Raw genomic sequence first — 25,000 nt, forward strand, 5'->3', positions numbered from 1 at the left:
CTGTATGCTCATGGACGGTCTTCTGTATGCTCATGGACGGTCTTCTGTATGCTCATGGTCTTCTGTATGCTCATGGTCTTCTGTATGCTCATGGCGTTGCATCTCCTTTTGATGTTGTAAGCAGACGATAAACGCTTACAGTATGTAAACCCTGTTGAGTTGTCTTAATTCCTTTTTACTATTTTGTCCTCGGTTGCAGTTGCCAAACTACACACCAAAAGGAGGGAGGCTTTTCCTGTCTTAAATGTTGTTGCTGTCTGATTATGACAGTGTAAAGGACTACTTGACCTGGCCGTGTGCCGATAAAACATTAATTGATTCACTCATGTGCGCTCCTCTCTTCTTCACTCCCTCATTTCCTCTGCCATGCTCTCTCTGGCTCTCTTTCGCCCTTCCTTTGTAGTGGTTTGACCCCCTTTGTTATCTATTTGTCGCTCTGTCTGTACACAGTACGTCACTCAGTCATTCATCTGTCATTCGTTTTATTTGGTTGGATACTTATAGACTTGATACTGTGTGTGTGTGTGTGTGTGTGTGTGTGTGTGTGTGTGTGTGTGTGTGTGTGTGTGTGTGTGTGTGTGTGTGTGTGTGTGTGTGTGTGTGTGTGTGTGTGTGTGTGTGTGTGTGTGTGTGTGTGTGTGTGTGTGTGTGCTTGTGCTTGAGAATCTTGGTATAAACAGCTTTGTTCAGTTACAGTTGCAACCAACAAGTCAACAAGCAGGAAGGGCACACAAAGCTGATTAGTATAAACTAAGGCAAACTGAACCCAATTGTGAAATGGACCAAACGTAATAAAAGACAGGCAGTGAAACTGGTTGTTAACTTGTTCCAGATGGTATGTCTGGGTGCATATGCTCACCTTGTCTTTATATCTATTTATGTATAGCTTTTATTCTAGTCCATCTGGTCCATGATGCTTGCAACCCAGCACACACTCCCAGCATCTCTGTCTTATTGTGGGAAAAGTGTACGCATCTGTTACTGTGTGTCCGTGTGTGTGCATGTGTGTCCGTGTGTGTGCATGTGTGTTCAGTCAGCCAGGTCATAGTGTTCTGCCTCCTGTCAGTCTCACTCTGTGATATCTTTGATTTTCTGAAGACAAAAAAAAGTTAGCGGCGTGTTTGTGTGTCAGATGAGTTCCCATGACAACCGCTAAACCTTTGACCCCGCCTCCATCAAACATCGCTGTTCCACACCTGTTGTGTTTCCATGGCTCTATCCCCGTTGCTGTGGAAACACACACACACACACGCACGCACGCACGCACGCACGCACGCACGCACGCACGCACGCACGCACGCACGCACGCACGCACGCACGCACGCACGCACGCACACACACACACACACACACACACACACACACACACACACACACACACACACACACACACACACACACACACACACACACACACACACACACACACACACACACACACACCAGCAGTCGTTTAAGTAGCAAGAGCACCTTAGGAATCTGTCTGAGCGTGCAATTTGATCAGCACACTGTTTATTTTCTCATGACCACACACACACACACGCATGCGCGCAAGCACACACAGTCGCTCCGAGACAACATACATATGCATACAGAAAACTCACATGGCCTCGGACACACACATCCTCTCTGATCTTCCAGATATAATTAACTATTCTCTCTATTTTTATAACTTGTACATCTGGATATTCCTGTATTGTGTGTGTGCGTGTGCGTGTGCGTGTGCGTGTGCGTGGTTAGGCTTGCAGTGTAAGAGCATCACCTATTTGGGGAGAAAAAAAAGTTTCCCTCTGTATGTCTGTATCTACTAGACGTTGTAGTGCTTAAGGAATCTGTGTGTGCAAAAACAAACGTTGATTCATCAACCTGTGCACAAGGGTTGGGTTGTAACTGGACAGAAGATGTATCACCGCTGGCTTCATCCCTATGCATTATACGATACAACGGTAGGGGAGCTGACTATTGATCTTAACCGATTTACTCTACAGAAGTGTCCATTGTCGTCTTCTTCTTCTTCTAAGAAGAAGGCATCACCGACAATGGAATGAACGGGTGGTACACCTAATCTTGAACTTTTTTCGAGAGTCAGTAAAATATCTGATTGATTGATTGATTTGATTGATTGATTGATTGATTGATTGATGGATTGATTGGATTGATTGATTGATTGATTATCGTGTTTCAGGTCAAAAGATTGACAGACATTTTTGACAATTTATGATGTTAGATTAACACACGTACAGTATGGTCATGTGATCTGGATTAGGACAGAAGATATTCTGGGGTGAGCTGATAGCTGAGTGGTTACAGGACACGTACCACATGGGCTCTGATGCCTGACAGCAAACTGGGGATTAATCCCTGGCCGCAGCTGAACCATTTGCTGAATGTCACTTCCCTTCTCTCTCCACTGTAAAAAAAAAGAAAGAAAATCTGGTCTCGACATGGTCTCGCCTAACTTCCCTCACCCAGTGTGAATTCGGTCACGCCCCTCCTCAGTCTTAGTCTTGACTTTGACTCCCTTTACACAGACCCAAATACAACCCTACACTGAAAAGACTGATCAATATTGCATCCTTGGCAGTTAAGCACTGGATTTGATGTGACGTAATATCACATCATTGGCAACGTGTTAACGCAGTCACCGCCGACAAACGTAAACCTACGTCATGTGGTCTTTTCAGTGTAGTTGCGGAGCATGGGCGACTCAAACTTCTTCCTGATAATTAGTTCAGTGCAACCACAAAGGCCTCCGTAGTGGTTGCAATGAACACATTATTCGACCCAATGTGGTTGCCTTCACATTCTCGGACAGGGTGTAGATTGTCTTTGCCGCCCCACGTGCATGGCGTCTCTCTCAAGGCAAGTGTCAGCAGAGCGGGAAGAGGACCTGTTCGGCAAAGGACAGCACTCCGTTGTTCTCTGTGTTGCCTGGCTCACTGAGAGCCTTGTTCAGCTTCACATTCTCATTTTTGTCATGTCAATCTTTGACTCTTCAGAGGAAGAGCTCATCTTCGAGCCCATCTGTTTTGGCACTATGGGGTTCATTATCGGATGGACGGCTGTACTCACTTGTCATAACCCAGGAATGGTAAGTACTTCTATACGAGTAAAAATAAGTGAAAATATTCCTCTTGGAGAGCTCCAAACTGAGCATCCACCTTCAACTACCCATCCAGAGAGCCTGTCGTCCAAAGTCTCAAGGCCGTTCAGCAGGGGATGCTGCACCTGTACAGTACCTTCTTGGCCAGCTCAGCTCCAGCCAGCCTTCCTAGCATCATGCACAAGACGGTCACATTACGATGCCCAGTCCTTGACCACATCTGCCCATTCTTTCCTCTCCTCCTTCCCTATCTTCTGGATCTCCTCCCAGGCCTTCTGGAGGTGTCCTCCTGGCGTTTGTTCTTTTCTTTTCTCCATGTAGGAGTAAATGAACATAAGTAGTGCTGCTCCTGCCACACCAACCATGACACCAACAGCAAATTCTCTACGTCTACGCATAAACATTGTGAAATTAAGTTTACGGCCAAAGCTGTAATTCCACAAAATGAATGTGTGAGTTCACAGCTGATGCAGTCATTTACATACGCATAGTACTTGGAGGTGGTGTTTACTCTTGTCATCATGATGAGGTCATGATGGGTCATCCATGTCCAAATATAGAGTTCCATGTCAGCCATACCAACATATTGAGTTCAAGCTGCAATAAGACTCAGTACTATGACGTCATATTGATGACATCAGTACTATGACGTCATATTGATGACATCAAGGTACTCCATATACAGGGATAAGGAAAGGCGTTATGACTGCACAATGCTGTAATTAATAGATAGATTCTGGACTCCTGCTGACTTCATTATCTCTTAATATAATAGTGAATTATTTTAGTTTTGATGCTGTGTGGTATTTAATAGACATCGCCTTCTCTGGTGGGCTACCTGATTTGTCCGTAAAATAGTTTTCTATTGGAGTAAATCATTGTAACTTCTGTCTTTGTATTTTTTATATTTGTTAATGATACCATTAAGGGGATTCAGAATTTAGACAGAATCTGATATTATATAATGAGATATGTTATATTGTTGTTACTTTACTAGGGCGCGTTCAGAAATACAGCACCGGAGCACACTCGCCTATTAGTTTGCATTGCACAGTGCGCTCACCCCTCCCTTGTCTTTACAGTCGCGCAGATTTATCCTAATATAAGTAGAAATCATCTAAGCATATAATAGCTTGCTGCTTAGCAGAAATGGAAATAAAAATATAAGCTCTAAAGATATTTTTAAATATATTTTCGTGAATGGCAATGCCAGCTTCCTTTCTCTGATTTTGGGAGGTGTAGTTCCAGACACCGTCTAGCATTCGGAGATTGTGGAATAGTTGTTTGGCTAGGCGAGACTATTACTTTACAGAATAAAAAAATTACCTACTGTACTGTAGAGCTGAAAAGGCAATGGCCTTTTGTATATTTTAAGTATTTTAAGTGTTTTAAGTGGCCATAGCCATGGCCACTTAAAATGGGTCCCAATGCACTGCATTTTGAAAATCAGACCGACGGAAGTGAGTGGTGCTGTTGGGGGGTCTGACGATTGGTTGTCAGACTATTGGTTGTCTGACTATTGGTTGTCTGAGTATTGGCTGTCGGACTATTGGTTGTCTGAGTATTGGCTGTCGGACTATTGGTTGTCTGAGTATTGGCTGTCGGACTATTGGTTGTCTGAGTATTGGCTGTCGGACAATTGGTTGTCGGACTGACTATTGGTTGTCTGAGTATTTGGCTGTCGGACTATTGGTTGTCGGACTATTGGGGGTGTGAGTATTGGCTGCCTCTCCTCAGTTAGAATGTCTAGCTGGTGAAGTATCCATGGTCCAAACGCGCAATATGGATTCATATTAGCACCTCTGCTATTCTTAATTGATAAATTGCGTCTGACGTGCCATAGGAAGCGAGGTCATGGTAAATCAGTCACATAACTGGGGCCAGCTGCGCTTATTAAATTTGAGCGCTTAGTAAAGGTTTAGCATGCAAGTAGATAACGGCCCGATATCTCTATTCAGTAATGGACAGGTTTTGAGGTCTGAGCTCACATGCTATTTATCCTGCGACACAATGCTGATCATGAAAATGAACAGCTCAAGGTGTCCTTGAAGCTCAAGGGCAAATGGACAGTGGATGAGGGAGGGAGGGAGGGAGGAGGGAGGGAGGGGGGGAGGGAGGGAAGGACATTCGCTTTCACCACCCTTTAACTGTACACTATTATTCTCCAACACTGTTGTGTCGACAAGGTCTTTCTTTCTCTCTCTCAAGCACACATGCATGCATGCATGCAAGCATGCATGCGCACGCACGCACGCACGCACGCACGCACGCACGCACGCACGCACGCACGCACGCACGCACGCACGCACGCACGCACGCACGCACGCACGCACGCACACACACACACACACACACACACACACACACACACACACACACAGTCATGGAATCCATAACATAGGCAGTAAGATAGACTAATAGATAGATAGATTAATGGAGAACTTCCGTATGGTGTCCGTTCCAACATTCAGATGACTGTAACAGATACAGTATTATGTAATGCTTGCATGAGGGGTGTCTAAAGCACGCAAGATTAGTCATTTGGCGACGACAAAATATGTAGACGAACAGAAATCCTCCCTGTGACGCAGAAAGGATGAATAGGATTTACTTAAAATTGGAAAATGTCACCTGACTCCAACTGTGAGGGCGTTCCATATGGACCCGTGCTAGTCTGTAACCCTGAGTGTATAAACGGGTCCATTTGGCTCTCAGAGTTATGGGGAGTCCTTGAAATGAAATGGTTTGAGAACGACTGGTCTAGGACTAATGCAGTGGTCCAAATTAACCTTTTCAGATGAGACTCAAAATATGCTTTATTTTTTATTTTTTTTGGAGGGCTAATGAAAGTTACAGGTATGGCGTGTGTGATATGAAGTGTGAGATTACCATAATGACAGTAATCCTCATATTCCATCATATTCAAGAGCTTTTGGAGAGAAATGAGACAGACTCCAGTCACTTTAGACTATAGAGCACTGCAAAGGGCAGGTGTGTGTGTGTGTGTGTGTGTGTGTGTGTGTGTGTGTGTGTGTGTGTGTGTGTGTGTGTGTGTGTGTGTGTGTGTGTGTGTGTGTGTGTGTGTGTGCGTGTGCGTGTGTGCGTGCGCGTGTGTGTGGACCTCTCCTGTTTCTTCTTGTATGCATGTACAAATATATTATATGCAGCTAATCTCTTGGTTACACAAACAGTAGTTCTCGTGAAGAAATGTTTTGTTCATTGGATTGCTAAGATTAGAGAGATGTAGAGACGCCTGTACTGTAAACTGCCCACGGCCTTTCATTGCATACATAGTTCACCTATGAACTGATACACAAGGATAGTGTTGGTGCAAGAGATTCATAATTCATAATCAAGTATTGTATATACACTGTGTCTGTATAGGAAATGAAATTGAAATTCATTAAAGGGTAAGACTACTTTTTTAGAGGTTTGGCTTGTTTTCTTACCTTATTATGGGCAAACTAATCCATTCCATTGAGTTATTTTGCTCCATTGTGTTGTTTATTAGCAATTTAAGAAATAAAAACAGTCGCTCATTGACTTCCATTGTAACGGAGGAAACTATTTTAGCACATAAACGAATGCAACAAAAGCTGATTCTGACAGTTTAGGACATCAGGAAAACTCATGCGGTTTTATTTTTAATAAAAAATGTCACTTTTGTCTTATTTTGACTAATTTGCCTATGCCGACCGAATCACTGCTGTTCGCATTGAGTAAAAAACGATCTGATTGGAATCAAAACTGTACACCCACTTCTGAAGCGTATTATTGGAATGCTGTTGAGCCACGACGGGGATGTAAACAAATGGATTTGATGTCGTGCGCTTGTCGCTAAAAACATACACAATGGACGTGTTTGAGGGAGACACTTAGAAGACGTGTCTGTGTCTGGGACTGCTCGTCTGCGAGGCTACAGCTGGGTGCAGCTGCCTCAAACAGTGAAATAACTCATGGAATGGACTAGTTTGCCCATAATAAGGTAACAACTCAAACCTCTAAAAAAGTGGTCATACCCTTTAAAAGAGTATCAAATGTACTTAGGCTATTGCCAATGATTGATGCATGTACAAATCCTATACCGGTATATTTGTTTCAGCAGATCTCTTAGTTACGCCAACATTGCTCTCATGAAGCAGTTAAGCGTCATACTGTATGTTACGGCAATCTGACGTTTGATTCCCACTTCAGCTGCAGTTGAAGAGTGATGTAAATGATACAAGGCTGAGACTGGGGAGATTGACGGAACAAAATGGAAATTGACATCGTCTCCTATTCCCACATGAAGGCAATATGGAACATTGCCAGTGGATTAACAGCTTTACAGTGTGTCCAAGTAGCAAAGGGGCTATACACTACACTAGACAGACATGAATGGCGTGCACTGCATATGCATCTACGGTATGTGAAATTTGATCAATGGCAACACATTATTTGCTCATGTCTCAGCCACATCAACCCGATGTATATAATGTTATTATAAATTAATCAGTACTCATTGGCTCAAGGCCAGTGGGTCTCAAAGTGGGGCCCAGGGACCCTCAGGGTTCGTTTAGGTGGCTCTGAATGGTCCCTTTACAGGTCTGTAACTCTGAGAGTGCACAAATGGAACCCATTTGGTTCCATTTGTGCACTCTCAGAGTTATGGGAGTCCTTGACACTAAAAGGTTTGAGAGCCAGTGGTCTAATAAACTAGGCTGAAACATTTCAAGACTCACTCAGCCTAGCAGCGTGTCATAGTATGTGTGGACCCCTCCTGTTTCTCCTACCGTTGCTTGCCTTGCACCAGCGCGCCGATGCTCGCTCTCTGTCATTGTCCATTCTGTTCCTTCTTGGCCAACACTGTCCTCTGGCTCTGGTACTCTTGCATTTGCACTTCAATTTATTTATCAACAAGATGCAGACAAGGCCTAAACAAAAACACGGAGCGGAGCCGTGGAACAGGGACAAACCCCAAACAGTCCTTTCCGTCTCATAACCCACTACTCTCTCCTCTCCTCTTGGGCATCTGGGTCCAATTCTTATTTAAACATTGAATAATCTTCCCCTCAGATCAGGGACGGATTAACCCCACAAGGGCCCCTGGGCCGGTACATTTTTTGGGGCCCCCCTAGCGCACGTGCGCGCATAATTATCGAGGCTTTTTGTGTTTTTATCATTTTTCCCCCCTAAATTTAACAAAATCAATGGCCAATGAAGGTCCCCAGGAGCTTTTTTCAGGGCCTCAAACCCATTACAGGGCTTTACATTTTCCCAGAAGGGCCCCTGAGAGCCAAGGGCCCCTGGGCCACGGCCCCATTGGCCCAATGGCTAATTTGGCCCTGCCTCAGATAGCCCACATTACCCAGTCTGACGTTAATCTATCCACCCAATGGGAATTCGATTTGACCGTGACATTATCTCCCTTAATCAATAGCGGTGTTGGATTAGATGGTCACACTCAGGTACTGTAGGATAGAGACTGGAGTCTGAATACAGCAGCATGAGTCATGATCTGAGCTTCATCAGTAGACTGAACACGACCACCGTCCAACACGTCAGACATACACGCACGCATGCACATCACACGCACTCACTTCACATGCACTTCTCACGCACGCACGCACGCACGCACGCACAGACACACAGACGGACGGACTCACATGTGCACACAAACATATGCGCCAGGCCAGGATAAAGGCAGGGATCACGGATCAGAGGAGAAAGATAGAGAGAGATGAAAGAGGACGGTTGCGAGGAAAGAGGGTAGAGATAAAAGAAAAGATGATTGAATGAACGAAGGCCAAGTTGTGTGATAGCAATATCTGTATAACAGTAGAGAGAATAAGAAAGAGAAGCGAAGGGACAAAGAATGTATGTGATTGATGTGAGACAGCTTGTTTCCTTAAGGCTGACCCTTATGGGTCCATTTTGACACTTGGAGTTGAATTAACAGTTACATTTGATCATGTTCCTTGCCTTTGGCTTGACTTGTCTACCTGACTTGGCAGCTGTCACACGCACGCATGCACACTCACTCTCAATGATGATTCTCTGTCTCCCGAGCTGTCTCTTACTCAACTTATAACGCTACCTCATTCGCCTATTTATTACTTACTCCCTTTGTCACTCTCTCCCCCCCCCCCCCCCCTCCCCCCCCCCCCCTCTCTCTCTCTCTCCCCCCCTCCCCCCCTCTCTCTCTCTCTCTCTCTCTCTCTCTCTCTCTCTCTCTCTCTCTCTCTCTCTCTCCCAAGGTTACTCTAACCTTCTGTGTGATTGTAGCGTGTCAACCAGCTGTCAGTGCAATCTCGTCTGCATACGAGAATAATCAGCAATCACAAGTACTTAACCGTAATGGAAGGATGGGACACGGAGAGAGAGATATGCAGATACATACTGAAATACCTACCTGCCTACCTCTCTCTTTGAACATTACATAATGACCATCATATTATTATTACTATTGTTGTTATTATTGTTATTATTATTGTTATTAGTATTAGTATTAGTATTATTATACTATCCTTACCTGTTCGAATATATGATTATGAACATCAAATGATGTACAGTGTGGGTAATGCGATTTAATAGATCATTGATGTATGTACAGTATTTTGAGGTGTAATCAGTCTGGTCTCAGAGGCACTTGCCAGTTGGGCAAGTAGTACACTAGTACAGGAAAGGTGCAATTCTGGGGAAATTGCAAAGTGTGGTTGGCTCGATCACCTTCGGAAATATAGGCCCCTCGCACTGATTTTGCTAGCCAATTCCACTGTCAAGTCATCCCTGTGATCATATCATCATCATCATCATCATACTATAATCATCATCATCAGCATCATCATCATCATACTATAATTCTGACAATGTCTGTCTGTCTGAATGTCTGTCTGAATGTGTGTCACTGTGACTGCCGTAGCTCCTCACTGCTTGCACCAATTTTCCCACTTTTCACACAGGCATTGACCATAATAATATGGAGGTCTTAATGAAGCCCTTTTTCCAATTTAACAAATTGGAAAAATTTGCCACAGGGCGCCGTACCCCCCGCGGCCACGACAAGTATTTCACAACGGGTAAGGGCTAGTGTAAGTAATTAGGAGGGGATTTATCCCTCAAAAATCATGATTTTGCAACAAACGTTTAATTTTTTTGCATATCGTTGCTGTCGGGAGGAAACCTCCTAACTCTTTTTTTTTTAGGTTTTTGATTTTTTTTTGCAAACACAACAACATAGAAATAGACAATTTAGACAAAAGGTATTGTTACGGACCAATTAGTCTAGGGGTAAAGGTATGCATAACTTATACAATGGACAGGAAACCCACTGCAAATTCAAATATGCTTTTAAAAGTTACAGAGTTACAAAAGTGTTGTTTGACATATGAAACATGACAATATGACAATATGACACCACAGTAAAATCGTTAGTGTTAATTAACCGTGGGTGGCCTAAGTGATATATATATATATATATATATATATATATATATATATATATATATTTGTTAACCCCAGAAGACTAAACCCGGGTGATTTTCACCCGGACAATTATATTTTTGTAATTTTCATAATGTTGCTGATTGATCCCTGAGGTGGGTGTGGGTCCTTGGGTAGCTTCATGATGCTCAATGACATCATAGAAGGTTCAGTGATAGAGAAGAATCCCATACACATGCACAATGGGCTTTTACTGGACCATGTCCAAGGAATGGTTCCCAGCTCCATTATTCATTTAGGAATATTTTTTTGACCCCATGATAGGGTCCCACCAGGATATCTATTTTTCTTTTTTTTGTGAAAAGTCATGATGAAATATTAAAGAAGAGTTGTCATGTATTGGTCTACATTTTGATGACAAATATTTTGTATGAAATATATTAAAAGTAATAAAAGTTAAGTTCAGTGCATGATAGGGTTTAAAGGCTAAAGCCTCTCTAACCCATTTTAATGAATAAAATGTAATTAATTTGCCGCAAGGGTCCGTTTGGATGCATTTGCACACTGCTCAGTGCTCAGAGTTCAGTGCATGGACACAGTGGACTATGCAGGGGTAGCTAAATAAGCAGAAGGTGGAAGCACTTATGAGAGTGCAGTAAATCAGGGGCAGCAGGGCTGGATGAAAGGGGAGTGGAAGAAGGTGAAAGCACAGACAGACAGAGGAAATGGGATGGAGAGTGACGGATGGTGTGAGGGAGCGATGGCAGCGAGGGCCAGACAGCTGTCTGCGCGCGCGCGCGTGTGTGTGTGTGTGTGTGTGTGTGTGTGTGTGTGTGTGTGTGTGTGTGTGTGTGTGTGTGTGTGTGTGTGCACGCACGTGCCTGGAGTTAAGCTAACTTCCCCCTAATCAGTGCCAAATTTCTTGTGTAATTAAGACATTAGGTACAACAAATAGCTTTTTACATGCACGCATTACACAGATTACCAAGAAGTAAGTGTGTGTGTGTGTGTGTGTGCGTGCGTGTGCGCGTGCGCACGTGCGTGCGTACAGTAGGTGTGTCATTCTTTATTCTCTTATTGCAGATATTATTAACCAAAAAGTATGAATTGCAATTAAAAAGTCTCATTGCTTGACCAAAATGTCTGTATGTGTGCTCGACAAGACATTTCACTCCGCATTGCGTGCCGATGCAAGGTCACAGGACTAGACAGCCCGCCAGACACACGCACGCATGTACACACATACGCATGCACGCACATTATCTGATCGTGCCGCCAGAGGCTTGGATTAGGCTGAGAAGCTGACAGAGTTAGGGGGGTTAGCTAATGTGTGTGTGTGTGTGTGTGTGTGTGTGTGTGTGTGTGTGTGTGTGTGTGTGTGTGTGTGTGTGTGTGTGTGTGTGTGTGTGTGTGTGTGTGTGTGTGTGTGTGTGTGTGTGTGTGTGTGTGTGCGTGCGTGTGTCACATGACACACCATATTAGAATTAAAACTGATTTATGATTTATTTTCTCAGCTGCTATGAGACAGAGATGACACACACACACACACACACACACACACACACACACACACACGCAGACACGCATGTGTGCATGTGCACAATCTGTTAAGCAGAACCCCAGCCAGCAAAATATGCCTCGGTGTGTGACACATTTGGACTTCTATAACAGTAACGTTTATCCAGTCATCATTGTAAAAATCACACCTGTGTGAAGTGAGGGGCACCATTAACAATAAAGAGACAATATGACGTAAACGACACATTATGTACATTTTCCCTTTATTGTCAATGCATTTACTAAACAAACTTTGAACTCAAGACAAACATTAAACCTGTGTATACTGTAGCGCCCCTCAAAAATAAATATGTGCAGGTGAGAAAAGAAACCCATAAAGGGCTTATATACCCCACAGTCCCAGCCAATTTTAGACCCATCTCCAAATTACCATTTCTGGTAAGGTCCTCGAGAAGGTTGTTTGAGCTTTACATGTTTCTCCTAGGTTCCATTATGAGAAAACACTATCTTCTTCCACCTCTATGCAGATGACACACAGTTATATATGTCCCCCTCAAACCAAATGGCACACACTCACTGGATCCCATGTTAGATTGCCTCACTGACATTAAATCTTGGATGTCAGATAATTTCCTTATGCTTTACCTAAAACGGAAATCAAATTATTTGGCTCCCCACACTTAACAGAATATCACCACCTCCCTTGGCTCGCTGACAAGCCTCGCGTAAAAAACTGTAGGCGTAATCCTGGACTCCGCCCTCAAATTTGACAAGCAAATAAATGCTGTTGTTAAAGGAGCTAGCACAAGTTAGCAAAATAAAATGGTTTCTCTCAACCTGGAATGACCTGGAAAAAGTAATTCATGCCCTCATCTCTTCCCGATTAGACTATTGTAATTCACTATACTCCGGAAATTCTAGTGCTTCTCTCTCTAGACTGCAGCTTGTCCAGAACGCTGCAGCTAGCTTTCTGACTGGGTCCAGACTTGGTCCAGGCATCCCTCCACTGGCTCCCAGTCAAATTCACAATCAATTTTAAAATGTTATTATTTGTTTACAAAGCCCACCATGGGCTGGTTCACCTTCCATTTGTGAGCTGCTTCCTCCCCCGGATAACCCAGGCCACTTAGGTAAACAGATCAGAGGCTCCTTAAAGTTCAACGTACCAAGCGAAAGTCAAAAGGTGGCTGAGCCTTTTCAGTCACAAAATCTATAGAACAACCTACCCTTAACTATTAGGACTGCACCCTCATTGGACACTTTTAAAAGCAGACTGAAAACACACCTGTTCTCCCAGGCCTTTTAAACTTTACCTTGATAATTGGTTGGACACTGTTTTAATGGTTTACCTGATTTATTTTTATTGTAACTGAAGCCTTTATTTGATTGTATTTGATGCCCTTACTTTTTGTGTTTTTTAACCTTGATGTGTTGTGTAATATGTCACGTTTTCTGCACAATGAGTTTATTTACAGTATCGTGCAATGTGTAGATATTTTGTTTTTGTACAGCACTTTGGTCGTCCGTTGGCTATTTTTATTGACTTGACTTATACATGCATGGTTCTCACCTAAGATAATAAACAAATAAGTAGACAAACATAGGTATGGAAAACAACAAATACACATGTTTGCTTCAAAAGGCTGGCCCTCAATCTATATTTAAAGTTACCGATTGAAGATGAAGAGTTGGCAATAAGTATTTAACTTTTTTTTAAAAATATATTTAGATTTTTATTATCATGAGAACAATAGCTTCCATTATCGCATTGCAACTTTTCAGGAATAGAAAGCCTGCAGTTTCTATTAGCTTGGATTCCCCATCGATGATGTCACTGGTGGGTGGGTTTCTGAACTGCCCACAGCCCTCCTATATGAGACACAGACTGAGTAAAATGGTGTTTTTTTTATCATGAACATTAGTGAGGACCAATAATATGAAGAGAGATTGAAAAGTGGCGAAGTGGTCCTTTAATGGAGAACTGGCTAAAGCTGCGTTCAGACCTGAATATATATATTCGCCTACCTCGGTTCGTCCAGTTTGTGCTGCGCCAGGTCGCGCCGCACCCGTTCGCACAATTCACGTCTTCACGTATTGTATTATAATCATGAACTTGAGAGTTGGCCTTAAAATATTCTTTGAAAGGTGTAGGAAGCATATTTGGAAGGTAAAGGTGCATTTATAGATGAAAGAACAGGACTGTATTCTATGTTAATGTCATAGTCTTAGACAATAGGCCTACAATTAGATTTTTAAACTGGAGCCATATTAGTTAGAATAGGTCGCTATTCTTACAAATTTATTTTGAATAATGAATAATTTGTGTAAATTAGATGGATATGTACTTGCCCAGACAATATTGCAATAAATGAGATATGGATAAATCAAACTGTAATACAGGGTTAAGAGGCAAGCCTGATGAACCAAGCCCCAAATTCTTCTGATGATGCCAAGTGATCTTGAAACTTTGTTACTGTATGTATGTGTTCTTTCCAAGACAACTTTTAATCGACTGGATTCATAGGAACTTGGTGGATGAAACTTGACTACCGTAATTTCAATCACACCAATAGAAGGTGGTCCAGTTCCGGCGAGCCTTCCCGCATCCGAAACGATCGAGAAATGACAGAGTTACCGTGTTGCAGCTTTCCGTGCTTGGACATACACGTACACATAGGGACACACATAGCTGCGTAATGGAGCTGAGGTACCGCTCAAAAATACACAGGCAAGACATATTTGATTATTCTAACCACACCTAGGGGTCTATTAGACTTTAGAGTAATGTTAACTCCATAGACACATACAAAACAGAAAAGGTCACAGCACTCCATCTTTAACAGTTTGCAAGCACAGGAGAGTACAGTTCAATACAAGGTCTGCTAAGAGGATTTATAGACCCAAGAAAGCACTATGGCTTGTTGTTTCCACCAGTGTCCTTCGTACTCAATTCATCGATCATCAGATAAACGAGTAGAAATTGAAAATAAAAAAAGACTGTTAAACCTCCATGATGGATAATTTTGAGTTATTGTAGATCTGTTATTTTGGTGGATGGAAGTTTCCATGTTCCCAATGACCATGTATTTTTCATGCCCTGTGTCCCACTGGGTTGCATCTCATTTCTGCCCAGCCTGTAGATAAGTATTAATTCTCCCCACAGCCAGCGTGCTGATAAAATAATTGTTTTCTCCTGTTTGCCCCAACACCCAGTGTGTCTGTGGAAAACAGCATGTTATTCGGCCTTGGTACAGTCCCGTAGCAGACAAATTGTCTCCTACTAACGTAACTTGGGCTGTATAGTATAATTTGCCACGTATCCCAAATGAACCTCCCGGCAATAGGTGTCGCCATTATTCACTTTTGGTTACCCTCTGAACTCCAATTGAGTACTTCCCATGTCATGAGATTGTTTTGATTTCATGTAGTATAAAATATGGTCCCTGATGATGTGTCAGGGAGAGACATTTTGTAATTTGGCTGTATGTGGGATCTGTTCTTTGCTCTCTCCGAACTGAAATGAATCGACAAAACCATATTCTGCTCTGACTGGACTCACTTCTTTCTGGTGGTCTCATCTTTTTTATTGGGTATTTAAAGGTATTTTTCTAAAGAGTATTTCCTGCTTAAGGTAACATTTGGATATGGATAGTATTCCTGTTAAAGCTAATTGTTAACTTTGTCATCTGAAAGGTTTGGTAACCATTTTTACAATTGTTAGAGGCTCTCTGCCTAGATTTGTGGTGCAGAGTATTTATTTATACTCTGATTACTTTAGTAAAGTATTTTTATAGTTTCAGCTCTGTTGCAGCTACAGTATTATACAGTCCTTTTTATCATTAGTGAATCATTAATTGTCCCTTCTACATTTTATATGCAACAAATTGGTCTTATCTTAAATATTTCCAACACTCCACGTTCAAAGTGTAACAACCTGGCATGAAATGAATGCAAAACGATGTGACACAAATGAAGTAAAATGTTTCTTCTCACATTAGGACTATAGCTCTATGAGAGTGGTGGTGCTAAAGTGTGTTTGTGTTAACAGGGAGCAGAGGACACAGAGAGAAGACTGTGAGATGGAACACAGAGACACACTGTCCAGGTACCCTTGATTTATTGTACCGTCAGAGACGGAGATCATCTTGTTCACATTCATTCTGTTCTGTTCTGTTGTGTTGTTTTCTATTATGGGCTGGTCCGTTCCGTTTCCCTGTGTTCTTTTTAATGCTAGATCTCCTCATGCTGTTGATATCCTCCCCTTCCAACCTCGCTCCTTTCTGTACAGTTCTGCATGTATTGTAGAGGCATTTGTTGCCTGTGTGTGTGTGTGTGTGTGTGTGTGTGTGTGTGTGTGTGTGTGTGTGTGTGTGTGTGTGTGTGTGTGTGTGTGTGTGTGTGTGTGTGTGTGTGTGTGTGTGTGTGTGTGCGTGCGGTATGCGCGTGCACATACAAACAGACACGCGCACACGCATGCGTTCGTACTTGCGCGTGATCAAGCATCATTGGAACAGATCTGAGCTTCAAGTGACACAGCAGAGAGTCTCAAACAGATGGAAACACTTCTGAACTGACATGGAGTCGGATTTCTCTCTCGCTCTGACACAAACATGTGCGCGCGTGTGCACACACACAGACACACAGTCACACACGAACGCACGCGCACAGCAGGCATTCTCTCCTCATCAAGAGTTTCTCACAAGCGTTAGATACGTGCTATGTGTGTGTGCGTGGCGTGGCGTGCTTGCGTGCATGTGTGCGTGTGTGTGTGTGTGTGTGTGTGTGTGTGTGTGTGTGTGTGTGTGTGTGTTTGTGTTGCTATACTTGTGAGGACAAATGTCCCCACAAGTACAGAATTGTACAATTTGCGATTTTGTGTCGAGGTCCTTACAAGAGAAATGGTTGTTTTATAGTTTTAATACATTTTTTGAGAGGTAGATTCAGATTGTGAGTTGTAGATGTGCTACTTTCCGGCAATTTCTCCATATTTTCATTGCTGTCCTAAAATGTCGACGTCCTCACAGACATAGTAATCCAAACCTCTGCATGCGTGCGTGAGCTCCTATCTGGTATTCTCTGGCTCGCTCGGAGCCACTGGCAGCCTGGTGGATTCAATTACACTGTCAATTTATTCTCCTTCCCCACCATCAGTGGTCTCTGATCTCACCCTCTGGCTGCTCTGCAGTTCTACATGTGATAGCACTCCACCATGGGGCTGGCTGCCTGCATGGGGGAGCCCTCTCAGAACACATGGAAGGACGCAGGGGCCGGCCTCTCCCGCTGTTAAGTACATTGGATGGAAATTATGTGCAATTCACCTGCCGAGTTCCCCAACAAATCGGCCTCCCAGCGGTGCAATTTCACCAAATCGCCCGCTGGCTGACTGACTGACTGAACGAAGGAGCCGAGAAGGAGTAGCAGACAGAGATGACTGTGTACATATGAAGGAGTAGCAGACAGAGATGACTGTGTACATATGAAGGAGTAGAAGGAGTAGCAGACAGAGATGACTGTGTACATATGAAGGAGTAGCAGACAGAGATGACTGTGTACATATGAAGGAGTAGAAGGAGTAGCAGACAGAGATGACTGTGTACATATGAAGGAGTAGAAGGAGTAGCAGACAGAGATGACTGTGTACATATGAAGGAGTAGAAGGAGTAGCAGACAGAGATGACTGTGTACATATGAAGGAGTAGAAGGAGTAGCAGACAGAGATGACTGTGTACATATGCTGTGTATCGTCGGGAATAAACCTTTTACCTCCATATTCTAACTTTTGGTGTTTTGTCGTAAATGAAAGCGCTACTTGATCATACCACAGTGTCAAGTATTTTGATACGTTTTGAATCTGAATCCTTAAAAGTAACTGTTTTGGACATAATGAGGACATATGGGTATGAGGTTTCCATGCACCTCCGACAGAGACGACATATAATGAATAATTTATACATAATCCAATTTTCGGTTTCTTGCCACACATGTTAGCGTTAAGACTGTGAGAACGGTACCGTAGATGCTGTGGCTGTCTTTGGCAACTGTGATCGATCGAGCATCAACCTTAATGCTTTCTGCTCACACCTTTTCTACTTATTTAAACTTTATCCAGAATGATACCTATTTGAAAAATTAAAATAATAATTGTTAGTGTTCATTTATCCATTTACAACTCTGAGCTTGTCTCCACATTACATGTTTTTGTGTCTTTTGTGTTTTTTGTGCTATTTTTTAATTTTATTTATTTTTGGTTTTTGTTTTTCACAAATGAATGTCCTACAAATTAAAACTGTTGTACATTTTGGCTATAGGTTTCCACCCACCAGCAACGATGTTACGATGTGTATTGTGTACAGTAAACTGAACACTGAGCATTTTACTCAGCAGTTGTATCCATTGCTGGGACAGATGCCCTCCACCCAAATGCACAGTACCACCTAATGGGTCTGCGGTCTGCCAGATTTCACTTTTGTGAAATGTTCCTTAAAGTGATTTATGACATTCCCCCAGTGACACTGGTCCACATGTCAGCCCCCTGAGTGCTGTCACATTTAGCCAGAGACAGGCTGACAGGCGTACTGACAGAAACAATTTCCACACTCACACTTTCATGGATTTACTCCCGCTGTGCGTGCGTGCGTGCGTGCGTGCGTGCGTGCGTGCGTGGTAGATCGTCAGAAGAGACATTCTGCATAGTGAGTATTTTCTACTTTGGTACATGATGCCAATACTTTAGTAGCCCTATTTTTACTCAATTACATTTTTAATTCTGGACTTTTACTTGTAACTTTTACTTGTAAAGTATTTCTACGTTGCAGTATTGATACTTTTTCTTTAAGTGAAACATTTGAGTATTTTTGCCACCACTGCCCAACATGGCGGAGTCTGGGGATTCAAACCCACCGTGGTGCATCTGGCCGGCATTGTGGAATATCTATTCCATGCAGGGGTTTTAAACTTTAGGCAGGGAGGCACAATTGTAAGATTACTTAAAGTTATGGGGGCCACAAGACAACTACAAAAAGGTAATGGTTTACCATGTGACTGGAAACAACAGTTGCATTGTATACATTTCCAGTGGCACATCAACATAAAAGAGAGCAACATGAGTTTTGAGTGCAGTGCGTCGTCAATTACATGGCATTTTGTAGCTACGTATTTCTTAGCTTTGAGTGGATCACACTAAAGAAATATTAATAATAATTCTCCATCTCATCTTTTACACCATTGTGTGTTTCATCCAATCACTCAATAGTCAATAGTTTCCCGCGCGGAATGTCATGAATCCCTAACTCTCAACTAATGGTTCATGAAACACGTTATAAGAGCCTGTGGAATACACACACACACACACACACACACACACACACACACACACACACACACACACGCACACACACACACACACACACACACACACACACACACACAGACGTGAAAAGGAAAGAAGATCCTGTGCATGCGTGCGTGCGTGCGTGCGTGCGTGCGTGCATGTGCATTTGACTCTGAGCGTGTGTATGCAGTACACATCCCTGTGTTTATGAGTGCAGTGCGTGTGTGCACATTTGATCCTGTTTCAAATTCTACTTGTAAATATTTTCTAAAGCTTGCTTTAAATTGCATGCAGAGCCAGATGGGTGGGATTTATACCCTCTCCCAGAACAATGCATATGGTTGCTGTCAGGCAGAAACCTCTTATCTCCATATGTCTCTTTTTATGTATTTTTGGGGGTAAATGAATGCCCACAAAGTAGTGAAAATGATCTACAACCTGACAACGTGTTGCAATGTGATACGTGCATAAGCTTGTAGATCAGCTATTTTTGCTATTTCTGATTACGTCCTTAACACTAGGTGTCGTAGATCTTCCGTGGCAGTCAATCGTTGGATTTGAGATGACGTACATTTATGTCGTTGCCAGTCAATGTGTTAAGGGGTGGCAGTGGCTCAGGGGTAGAACGGCCGGATGGGAAAACCATGAGGTTCCCAGTTCCATCCTAGGCTCCCCTAGAGTTATTGTTAAATTGTCTCTGAACCACTAATTGCTCCCTGATGTGCAGCTTTTTTCCATCTCCCGTAAACCTAAAGTAACAGTTTTGGACATAGAAGGTTTCCACCCAAAAGCAGCGATATTGTGTCAGTAAAACGCTCCATCACAGAGCGTTGGATGGATTTTCAAATATTTACTTGTTAGCGTCTAAACGTTCTTCTGACTGCCCATGATGTTCTGCGTGGGAAACCCCACGCATCTGGCACTCTACGTTGGATATAGAAGATGTGTTTAGAATATGATTTGGCCCACGTCAGGCTTGTGCGTGTTTGCGTGCGTGTGTGCGTGTCTGTGTGCATGCGTGCGTGCATGTTTGCGTGCATGTTTACGTGCGTGCGTGCCTGCGTGTGTGAGAGTTATCTAACTGCAGACACCTGTGCTGTGCTCACACTCAACTCCCAGGTTGTAAACACATGGGATGCATTTTGTGACTGTCAGACGGAAACCTTGTATGTCCAAAGCAGTTACTTTTCAGGAAATTATTATTTCCCATTGGAACATGTGTTCCAAAGGGTCCAATGTCGTCATTATTTAGCTACACGCTCTAATATTTTCATTGTTGCAGTATTTATATATAACCCACTGACATAGGCTATACTTAAAGGGATATTTCACTTTCAAAAAGACTTTGGGTCATTTTATCGTCTTTTGTGAACACAAACAGACAGTTTTTTAAGTTGCTCGATATATATATATATATATATATATATATATATATATATATATATATATATATATATATGAAAAGTTTAATTATGGAGATACAAGGTCTCTGTACGACAGCAACGATATGCAGCATGGCTTGAGAGGTAGCATATTCACGTGTATGTGTATGCGTGTGTGTGTGTGTGTGTGTGTGTGTGTGTGTGTGTGCGTGTGCATGTGCATGTGCGTGCGTGCGCGCGTGCGTGCGTGCGTGCGTGCGTGCGTGCGTGCGTGCGTGCGTGCGTGCGTGCGTGCGTGCGTGCGTGCGTGCGTGCGTGCGTCCTCTGACAGGTTAAATGAGGAGCTGAAGGAGACAGAGGAGAGGCGGTCGTCATGTGAACTCAGGTGTGACCAATTGCAGGAGCGGCTGTCGGCATGGCAGCGCAGGGAGGAGCAGGCGACCCGGAAGTGCTCTGTGGCCGAAGAGGAAGTGACATCACTGAGAGACGCCCTGGAGAAGGTGGAGCGGGAACAAAGAGAACTGAGGAGAGAAAGGTTGTGACGCTATGAAATTATTATTATTATTATTATTATTATTAGTCTTTTCTCTGTTGGTCTTCTCTTCATAAGTTTATATACATCATAAGTTTGAGAGTGTACACTCTCAGTAAAAAGTAAAATAACGATCAAATTGTTTGTTAAAAGCATCGAGGGTCATTCAATGTGAAATGGTCAAGGACGGCTGTCTACGAAACGATTCACTAGTTCTGACAGTATCAGGAATGTTGGCAGCATGGTGGTTTGGTCTAGACAGAGGAGTAATGTCCACTCCTAATGAAAACTCACACCATAATGGGAAGGGAGCGGTGCCTTTGGAGTCAAGCACAGTTGTTAGCTTACTAGAATTTTCGACCTCTGGGTGTAATGGGGGGAATAAATAAATAAATATATAAAACAAACCATTATTATTGTTGAGGGGTGCTAGCCCCTCCTATGTCCAGCTTTGAGGGTTTAACATTGTGTTAACACAAACATTGAATGTCATTGACAATGAATGGTCACCTTTTAGTGTTTATGTAAACACAAACATTGCTTTGCTACCACAACCTATGGTTTTGAGTGTAAATACAAACATTGCACAAAACACACTTACGGACATAGGGACACACAAAGCCAGCCATTGGAGCAGTGTGTAACACTCAAAAACAGTAAATCATGCCGCTGCATCAAACATTACCTGTGTAATGCTTCATTGTCATGCAAAACCCGTAACATGATGTCAGAACCAAGGCATTGCCACGGTACAGATCCAGCTTTCTGTTCAACCCAGTGCAGTCACAGTTCAAATCCCTTGGTGTGAAAGATGCTGGGACTGTTCCAATGCCTAATAATTAGGAGCCATTTATGTCTGTGAGTACATGGCGTGTGCTTGCATGCAGGCATACACGCTTGTGAGAAGAGCATTGGTGAAGGCTGACATTGTGACGTGTTTCTTTCTAACTATGTTTGAATGAGGTTTTTGGTTTTATTTGTATTCATTGGTGATTGGGCGACAGGCTCTTGTGACGTGTTTCATGACCTCTCATGAGTTGAGAGTTAGGGCACCTTGACATTCAGCCCGGGAAACTATTGAGTGATTGAATGAATCACAAGACGGTGTTGTCATGGTGCGACTCAGGAGATGTAAGACAGAAACAGAGCAGAAACAGACAGTCGGGAGGCAGAGCAGGTCAAATTAACACTGATTTATTCACACAGGAAACACACAGGAAATGCTAATGGTTGAGATGGATTGAAAATTATTTATTTTGTGTGATGGAAAATAATCCACTCAAAACAGAGAAATAGGTAGCTACAAATGGAGGGAGATGGCATGTGATGGACGAACTGCACTCTAAACTCATGTTGTAGTCTTTTATGTTGATGTGCCACTGAAAATGTAAAACAGTAAATCATTATTGTCTTATGGCACCCAACTTTAGGTAATCTTACAATTGTGGCCCCCTGCCTAATCTAGTTGAATACCTCTGGTGTAGTACCTCAGTAATCTGGGATCAGGTAAAGTAAGAACCTAGCATCAGTCTAAACAGTTAATATAAAAAATAATTAATAATTAAAAAAAACAATGAATGATCTGTACATTGAAACTATACAAACTATAGGATGCTAGGTCAACAAATGGACCTTATCTTATCTTAAATACCAACATGCAATCTTAACTTTTTAACCTTTGCATAAGACTGCATGGTTGTCAGGCTAGGTCAAGTGCTCCGGGCTAAAGTGGAGTCTGAAGAGGTGAGCGTGTATGCCTGTATGCCTGATCAGGGCGGAAGATTGGGAGTGAGTCTGCACCGTAATGGAAACCACAGTTTGGGAGCCAGAAGGGAGAAGAGTCTGGGACGTGTGGAGCATAGTCCCAGATGTTTTAGGGACGGTTCTGACAGCTTCCCTGTGTTATTATGTGTTATATTAATGAACAATATAGCATGATGTAATGTAAATACACAGCAAGGATGCTAGTTTCCATCTATAGTAGTGACAATGATGACATTGCTGAAAGATGGCTAGCTGGCCTGAGGCCTCCTACAGAGTCTAACATCTGTGGCTGCTTTTTACGTGTTCTAATAATTCAGTTGAGTGATGAGGTAACAGGAACTTACCATGTTACACCATACGGATCTCACATGAAGTATTAGAACACATAAAAAGGTAGGTACATGTTTTGTTTTGCTCATACAACACTGTGTCGCACGGGTGGTCTCCATTCCTTTTTTTTTTTAGATTTTGTTTTTGGCTGTTGTGCCTTTATTGATAGTTACAGTGAAGACAGACAGGAAAGAAGGAGAGAGAGGGGGAGAGACATGCAGCACAGGTTGTCATGAACGGGACTCAGGCCAGAGCCTATATGTGGCATGCCTGAAGCGCCTGGACCACTTGGCCAACAGGCGTCCCCATTCAGGCTTTCATTGGCTGTGGGGGATGGAGGTGGTGATGTGTTATTATCCCTGCTTCTGGTCAGACCAAAGTAAATACATGCCATGTCCTTTTTGGGAAATGTAGTTGTAGTTGTATTTTGATAATATCACAATTTAACAATTTAATTGAACATGCATGTTCACCGCATTAATCCTAGTATCCCTATTTTGGTCCGATTTTCATAATTCTTCCAAAAATATCACTTTTTTACATTTCAAAAGTAGAAACATGGCAGCTGTACATGCTCACAATGCACTCTGATGCGGATCATTGTGAGCTTCTTGATCAGAGTATTTGTATTATAGTAGTAGAACCTCGGGCGGCTATGGCGTGCTCAGGTCTAACGCCACGCGTACAGTAGGTCTCGCAGTGAATATTGAGTGTCCGAGTGAGACACAAAGTGTACATTTTGAACGAAGGCAGACAGCGATGGCCACTGACCGTGTTTTGTCCGTGCTGGGTTCCTTTCCCTTGTTCGATGCGATACAAAAAAAGGCTCTTTCACACTTTCAACACGGCGTGTCAGACTTGTAGGAAAGGCCCGCTGTGATTGGCCAGTAGTCGAACAGCCACAGAGCTTGGTTGAAAACGCAGAGGTCAAGACAGTGACGTGTTATGATGGAAAAGCACAGGCGTAAACGGCACTTCCGCATACTCCTCATACAGTATGTATGACTTGGCCACCTGAACAGGCGCACAAAGTTGTGCACTCCATGGATATAAATATGTGAGTGTGGAATTTTCCCAAATGTGTTAATAGATGTGTGTGTGTGTGTGTGTGTGTGTGTGTGTGTGTGTGTGTGTGTGTGTGTGTGTGTGTGTGTGTGTGTGTGTGTGTGTGTGTGTGTGTGTGCGTGTGCACGTGCGTGCGTGCGTGTGCGTGTGCGTGTAATAGCCCCTTTAATACATGGTTATAATCTCTGTATTTTCACAGAAGTCGTATGACATAAACCCTTTTAAACCATCCCATATGTCGCCACAATCACCTTCAGCATGTTCTCCAGTTAATTCCTTAGGGATGATGTCCCTTCTTCCTCCTAATGATATAAGTCCTACGAGGCCACACCACCACAGCCCATTCGTCATTGAAACAAGCTTTGAAAATGTTTGTGGATGCTATTTGAGCCTAAAGTAGACCACAGGGGGGTTACATGTTGGGGGAATTCAGTGGTGGAAAGTTAAGTACATTTAGTCAAGTATTGAGGGGTGGTGGGGGGTTTCTCCAATTTTCAATGCTATTACTTCTCCTCCACTCAGAGGCAAATATTGTTCTTTTACTCCACTACAAT

General features: G+C 42.9%; 1 protein-coding gene across 1 annotated transcript in view; it reads left to right on the forward strand.

Moving 5' to 3' along the window:
* The window catches only part of lekr1 (Leucine-, glutamate- and lysine-rich protein 1), a 208,077-nt gene that overhangs the window by 113,516 nt on the left and 69,561 nt on the right, over window positions 1–25,000 (forward strand). Inside the window, exons 7-8 of the mRNA XM_079514064.1 lie at window positions 16,092–16,148; window positions 21,087–21,290. Coding sequence (XP_079370190.1) covers window positions 16,092–16,148; window positions 21,087–21,290 — 261 coding nt within the window. The remainder of the gene's footprint in view (window positions 1–16,091; window positions 16,149–21,086; window positions 21,291–25,000) is intronic.

This window comes from Electrona antarctica, assembly GCF_951216825.1.
Source record: "Electrona antarctica genome assembly, chromosome: 11".
Lineage (NCBI taxonomy): Eukaryota > Metazoa > Chordata > Actinopteri > Myctophiformes > Myctophidae > Electrona > Electrona antarctica.